This window comes from Gossypium hirsutum, chromosome A07, assembly GCF_007990345.1.
Source record: "Gossypium hirsutum isolate 1008001.06 chromosome A07, Gossypium_hirsutum_v2.1, whole genome shotgun sequence".
Taxonomy (NCBI): Eukaryota; Viridiplantae; Streptophyta; class Magnoliopsida; order Malvales; family Malvaceae; genus Gossypium; species Gossypium hirsutum.
The window spans coordinates 41,233,386-41,240,652 of record NC_053430.1 but is presented as its reverse complement, the minus strand read 5'-3'; the positions used below and the strand labels follow the sequence as shown (position 1 = coordinate 41,240,652).

Below are 7,267 nucleotides of genomic sequence, written 5' to 3'. Positions count from 1 at the left end.
GTTACTTTTGAACGATACTAGATGGTTGTGGAATGATTTTTTTAAATGTTTGATTGCAAATAGTGATCTGAGGAATCATAGGGAATTTGTGATAGCAGCGATAAAGTGCTCTAGTTTGTATGTTGATGAAAACTACTTTTACATTGTCAGTCTGGGGTCTGGACATCATATAGAATGAATAAATCATAGTTCGAAGGACAATCTTTTTATGGTTTGCTTTTCGCTGTACCATATATGTATTCAAATGCATTTTACTTGATCACTTTGCCGCGAATCAGTGTTTGCGGACTATGTTGCAGCAATTGAGTTCACATGTGACATGGCATAATATAAATATCTGATGAGTTCTTGCTTTTCTCTAGGAAGCCTTATGCTTCATGCATATATGTTCTACTCTGGTGTTTACTATTAACATTGGTGATGAACAGTTCGGACTTGGGAGGTGGAGTAGGTTAATAATTATTTTAAGTAAGCACTTCATTGGTTTGGTATTTCTCTCGTTGGTTCTGATTTGCTTTAACTGGATATATAATGTTCAGAACCATGAACTCCTTGCATATGGGAGTTAGGCCTGCCAGGGGAGTCAGGAATTTAACTTTTTCATGGCTATGTGTAATAGCATATGATAATTGAAAGACTTCAGTTCTTTCTACTTTCACTTTAAGGGCCTAGCTTCATGATATTTCATAGGACAAACAGGGTTCTTGAGGGACTTTAGTTGTTAGATTCATGGTTAAGCTAATTCTTCTAGGAAGGTTTGATGCTGATTATCTTCTAGTTGCATTGGTGGTTGAATCTGTTAGATCAGAAGAATCTATTAGGTCTCTGCTCTCATAGGCAAGGACGAGAAGAATGTAGACTATATTGAACTTAAGGTCATTGATACCTTTGTTTTTTTCTTTTAAAAGAAGAACACTGTGTTTGAAGGTTAGGTTTTTTGAGAATAGTGTTGCACCAGCACCGCACTGTTCAATCTTTGCTCTCTAGAGAGAGAGTTCAGAACACAGATTATGTGTTGTCCATAGTACCTGTAATATTTTTCTGTTCAATAAGCTAAAGTCCATTCACCAAGGATGCTAGTATTTCACCCCTAATTCATGTCTTTATGTTTCCCAACTTGGCATTTACGATGACTACGCATAGCTTTCAACGTAAGTTTGGTCCAAGTCAAAATGCAGTGTTGGGGATGAAGTGATCAAGGAAGGAGGCAATACAATCAAGGGTGATTTGCCTTGGTGGAGATGTAAATGCCTTAGAATAAATTTATTTTCTAACACATACCAAATTATTTTTTAATATCACAAGTTCACAAAAGCTTTACAATATTAACCTCACACAAACCCTCCCAGTTTTTTATTAGCCCGTTCGCTAACCTTCCTAGTTTAGTTCTACCTAGGGGGCAAAACAAAAGCAGGAGTTAATGGAAAAAAAACTTGTAAGCTCTTGATACTCGGCTACTCATGTTACCAGGGCATCTGCTACTTGGTTAGCTTCTTTGTAACTAGAAATTAGGTTCGTGAAGTGAATTTAGCCAAACTGGCAGGACTGCATCGGTTGGAAGAACTGATGAAGCAACATATCCAGATGACAAGATGAATGATCCAAATCTTACATAATAAACGGGGTTTTATTTTGACATGGATTGATTCTTATAACTATCAGCGTTGTCCCTTAAAAGGTGAGGTAATTTCATCTCATGGTGACTAGCCTGTTTGATGGAAAGTTAAGAGAGGTCGGCCCTAATGAAAACTAGTGAAGATAATTTGTTTGCTTTTTAAGATTGGTGGGGAGAGGAAGTATTCGATATTGTCGATGTTGAAGGCATCTATGGGACTGATGGGAGGACAAAAAAAAAAAAAAAAAAAAACTCCACCGTAGTGCACTAGGCTATGCCTTTTACGCTTGATGGAAATTGTTGTGGCCATTTGAGACCAGAAAATCAGAAAAAGGATGGCTATGGCAATGATATGTATCTGGGGCATATGTTAGCACAGTTATTTGATGAATATCGTTAAGGATACAACAGCTAGCTGTTGGCAATCAGTTAAAGAGTTGCCTTAACAACTAAGATAAAGTAAAATATTTATGCTGTGCCTACTATAATTTTTTTTTTCATTTTCAATGATTGCGACTCAAATGGAGCTAACCCACCAAAGAAAAGGTAAAATATCAATAAAAAATAATTCAACAAACTTATTGGAATTTCAGTACTTATAATTTTTTAAAATTTGTAAATTAGGATGTTTCTTTTGAAAAAAAGAAATAAAAAGGTTAAACAAGCACAGTGTTGGATGTTCTATCCAAAAAAGGAAAAAAAAAAACAGAGAGTTGGATGGTGAATAATGTTAACATTAGATAATTGATGTTGAAAATTGTAAGGTGATTGATTGTAAATATGAAATAGATTTTGTTTTCCTTGTATATTAATTAATGTTAGGTACCTAAAAAAGCTGCTATATGTTGGAGTGTTCACTTTTTGCAATCATTTTCACAATGGGAATGGGACTGTAAAGTAGTAATCCAAGATTGTGGATTTGCTTAAGAAAAATGTTTAAACAAATACCCCTTTGCTAGACAGCTATTAAAATGTATTGACTATTGTGTAAACCATTTGAATCGTTTCCAATTTGTACTTCTCTAATTGCTATAATCCACACGGTTAATATAAGAAAAAGAAACTATTTAGATTTTAATTTATATATTCTTGATGTTTAAAAGTGTTTTTTTAAAAAAAAATGAATTGTAGAAAAAAGGGAAAAGGAAAATGTGAGTTTTAAATTGGTGTAGATAATGCAAATAGAAAATGTTATACTATAACGATTTTAAACAGTTCAATGACTTGAATGAAAATTTTCGAATAATTCAATGACTATTTTGTAACTTTTTGAAGTTAGAGTGATCAAAATATAAACTTATTAATAGTTTAATAACTTTAGGCGTAATTTATCCTTAAAAGTAATAATTAACATTAAACTTAAATTTGAACTCTTAAAAACTTCCACTCATACCTTTTATGAAAAAGGAAAAAAGAGTAATCCTTTGACAGCGATAAAAACAAGTAAAATTGTAGTTTAAACAACAGCATTTCCCCCGATATATTTGTGTAAATACAATGATAAAACCCAAGGGGATTCACACTTAAAAGTGATTTTTTTTTTTGGGGGTGGCAGGTGGGGAGGGGGTTTAGTCACTATTAGCCTGGATGTTACACGTACCCTGTCTCTTTTTTTTCTTCTTTTTATAAATTACAAAATAAGCTCTCAAGTTAAAGGTTAGTAATTGAGTATCATCTGTGGGGACTCCTCAAAGGCTCCAACTTTGGTAAAAGCTCCTCCCTTTTTTTTAGTTTTCTAGTATTTTGTAGCCACCCATTCTCCATCTTTCAGGAGCCTCTCAATAGCCTGCATAGACAATCGTCTCTTAGAACATAATATAATAATTTTTCGATAAAAGTATTATAGAAGTTTTTGCATTAAGAGTTAGATTGAAATTTTGCTTCCTCTATTTAAAAATTTGATAAATTAATTCCCGTACATTAAATTAAAGAGTAAATTAATCTTTTTTTGTTAAAAATTTCATTAATTTATACCGTTAAAAATTAGCATAATTGATAGAATCACCAAACAATGATATGTTTACAGGACCCCTTTTTTTACAACAAAAATAGATAAATTTTTTAGCAGAATGACCAGTTTACTTTTTGATTTAAGATATATATATATATAGACTAATTTATCTATTTTTTTAGTAAAAGAGATAAAATATAATTTAATTCTTAATATAGGGACCTTTACGATAATTTTACCTAAATCTTTCAAAAATGAATGGTTATTTATGGAGTTAAGAGAAGCAAATCTAACCTTCATGTTTCTTACTTCGTTTCTTCACCACTGATTTAAGGAACATCAAACAAACGACAAGAAACCCCAAACCTGCGACTCCTCCAACTGCGATTGCCACGGTCTTTTGTGTACGTTGCCTCGTCTCTCCGGTCCCTACACCAATCATTCAAACCCCCCTATTTGGTAAGTAAGGAACCTATACGATACCATACTAACATAATTAAAAGGACAATAAATCATACAAGTGACCCCTAGAAGGCTATCCCCACAGTTCACAGGGTCCCATAATAATAAAACAACCAAGAAAATCCACCTGTCTTTATCCCTTCATTATTTGAAGTCACTTAGTTTAGCTTTGGAGAGAAAAACAAAACTGGTGAGGCCATTGATCTTCAGGCTTTTAAACAGGTAATTAATTACTAGATAGGATGATTTATTTTGTCTTCTCTCCAGCTTTACCTGAAGATATAGTTGGAATTCCATTGGGATAGTAGCTATAACTAATGTAGCATTTGTGCAGATAAAGCTGTGCTGAAACAGAGTCGCCACAATCATTTTTTACCGTCTCAAAAGCAGTTTTCACGCAATCCCCACAGTTGGCTGTACCCATATCACCCTGGCACTGAGCTAGCACATAAACAGATTGATAATCCCCAGTGTAAAACAAGCTGCTACCACTTTTCACCCCTTCTTCCGCCATGTTGAAAGCCGTCTCTCTTCTCTTCTCAAACTCCGTTCTTCCACTTGATGACGACCCACATACCTTGTACAAAAACTCTGTTTCTGGAACCTGTTTGAACCCAGATATCTCGTACCTTAAGTAACATCCACTCAGCTGGACCCTGGCTGCTACTGCTTTCCCACAAACTTTATCACTTATTTTCGGGATCTTGCTCACACAGCTGTAACACTGGCTTGTCGATAGGTCCCCTCTGCATTGATAAAGTCCATTGATTGCATTAGGGTCTTCACCAGAGGCTGCGGTGGAGAAAGTTCTCTGTGATGATTGTGAAACCAAATCTTGCATTAGATTTTTGAGGTTCTGTAAGTAAAGCCCAGATGGGTCTTGAAATTTCTGGTCAGCACAGCCCTTAAACACCAGGTTAGTATAATCTGCAGCTGTAGCAACAAAAGGAAAGGACCCCAAAAAGATTGTGATTGAAACCAAAGATACAGAGAGCAAAGAAGGGGATTTTCTAGGCAAACCCATTGGAGAAATGGATTGTTTTATTTTCTTCTCTGTCACAACATGGAAGTGATGGTTGTAAAAAGAGGGCTTGTATGGGAGCTTCGAGATTTGGGTTTTAGCTGGAAACAAGAGCGCTGTTGCTATATATGGTCTTCAGTCTGAACGCTTACCTTTATTTCTTTGGGAAGTTGCTTTATTTCTTTTGTAATCTTCCTTTGCTTTCTTCAAATCCTTAAGTGCTTAACTTTAAAGGTAGAAGATGGATTAATAATTGTTTGACGGAGACATTTGAAAGTGAATTTTTCCTCTTAATTTCATAAATACATTATTATTTCATAATACAACAGCCTTCAGGTTGGTTTCTGGGTTTAGATTTCCATTTTATGGTTTGATTGCATTGAAATTATATAATACTAGTATAGTTTAATTATTTTTGGATTAAATAATTTAAATGTTACAATATGCGCTCTGTATATATTTGAAATTTAATTCCCTTATTTTTAATTTTAATAATTTAGTCCCTCTATTCTTTGAACTTAAAAAAAAGTAAGTCCAATTATTAATACCGTTAAAAATTGTTGATGCGAAGTTCTAATTTTTTTAAATACTTACTTGATAATCATGTCACAAAATAATGGCATTGTAAAGGATTTGAATTTAACAAAAAAATTTAACGATGTTAATAATTCTTTATATTTACATCAACATTTAATTAGAATAAAATATTTAGACTAACTATTGACATTATAAAATACTAAGGTACCCAATTATGTAAAAACATTGAAGTATAAAGATCAAATCTTAAAATTGAGCATAATATAGGGGCCAAAACTGAAATTTAATTGTTTTTATATAATTAAAAAATAGAGGGACCAAAATTAAAATTTAAGAATGATAGTTAAAAATACTAAAAATAAAATAAGAGGAAAGACATGTGTTACAAAAGGAAGGCCTTTATAATAGATATTTGGTAAGATTAGAGAATTGACGGAACAATCTGAGGAGGTTATTTTTACTATTACTCTTTTGGAGCATGACTTGTTCTTAAAGAAGAGTTTTTCTTTTGACTCGATTTGAATAAGAGTTATTCGGGGTTAATAAAAATAAATAATCAAGAAATAACCTTACACTGTCTAAAGGTCCTATGCTTTATCCACTCCTCTCCCGTTTCTTTACTTTCTCATTCTCAGCAAATTAGGATGAAAACAACCCTTAAATAAATATTAAATGATATAAAAACTTAACAAGAATACACAGCAGCTCAAATGGTTAAGTAGCTACTTTCCCTTTACATACCCAGTTGGAGCCATGCCATTCTTCTCCTGTTTCCCTTTTTTTTTCGATAGAATAGAGATATTACCCTGCTACCCCTTAAATATTGAGAACCCAACTATTTAGTCCCCTTTTCCTATTTACATTAGGATTTTTTTATTTTATTTTCTATTCTAAATTAGAATTTCTCCCTTTTTTTCTCCCTTTTCTTTTTCATCATATTTCACATTATTTTGTTATTGAAAATTATTTTTGCTTCCCGAATCAAATCTATTCCTGATTTTAACTCGTTTTTCAACCGGATTCCTAATTGTAATTAGAAACATTTTTCGATCATTGCCAAGAACCGGCAAGAACATTCCAATCCCGATGTTTAAATCTTAAAATTCTTGTAGAATTTTTATTCACATTAATTTTAAGATCGATTAAATGATCTTTTATGAATATTACCTAAATCTTCCAAAATTTGATTTTTCTTGAAAATTATTATTAATTCTTGCGTAAATATTGTTTGAAGGACCCGATTTAGGTACCTCAAATTAAATTAGAACGCGAGGAATATTGCTAGAGACCCCGATGACATGTGTGTGCTCTTTTTAAACATTATAAAAAATAAGTAGATCTTTTTTGTTAGTTCAAGTTTGAAATTCAAAATTAAAAACCTAGTGACAAAACAGATTAAATCAAGGTTGAAGCCAGCTAACCTGCCTCACTAACTAAACCGAAATAGAGAGCATTGCCATTGAAGGAAGATGTGATGTAACCATTTTCCTTTGCCTTTTTTTTATTTTTATTTTATCTGCAAGTGATTTATACAAATTTTAATAAATTTTCTAATTTTTTAAAAAAATAATATTTACATACTTTTTATTATTATAAGTGGAGTCGAGTAGAATAAGAAGTTTGATGTCTATTAAGAGTAAAAGATGATCTCATTCATATTTATTATGTTTATAATACAGAC

At 32.5% G+C, this 7,267-nt stretch overlaps 1 protein-coding gene across 1 annotated transcript; it reads right to left on the bottom strand.

Annotated features, from left to right (window-relative positions):
• Positions 1 to 3,038: 3,038 nt before the first annotated feature.
• LOC107952724 (plasmodesmata-located protein 1) lies at positions 3,039 to 5,367 on the bottom strand. The gene is made up of 3 exons (XM_016887885.2): positions 4,302 to 5,367; positions 3,861 to 3,995; positions 3,039 to 3,401 (listed from the first exon to the last, which is right to left on the bottom strand). The coding sequence occupies exons 1-3, from the start codon at positions 5,050 to 5,052 to the stop codon at positions 3,394 to 3,396; spliced, it is 894 nt and encodes a 297-aa protein (XP_016743374.1). The 5' UTR covers positions 5,053 to 5,367; the 3' UTR covers positions 3,039 to 3,393.
• Between the last annotated feature and the right edge of the window lie 1,900 nt (positions 5,368 to 7,267).

What these genes read in the sequence shown, in the direction of transcription:
- LOC107952724 (XM_016887885.2), bottom strand. Translation starts at nt 5,052, where the DNA reads ATGGGTTTGCCTAGAAAATCCCCTTCTTTGCTCTCTGTATCTTTGGTT. An exon ending in AATTCCAACTATATCTTCAG is followed by an intron (nt 3,996 to 4,301) that starts GTAAAGCTGGAG and finishes TGATTGGTGTAG; the next exon opens with GGACCGGAGAGACGAGGCAA.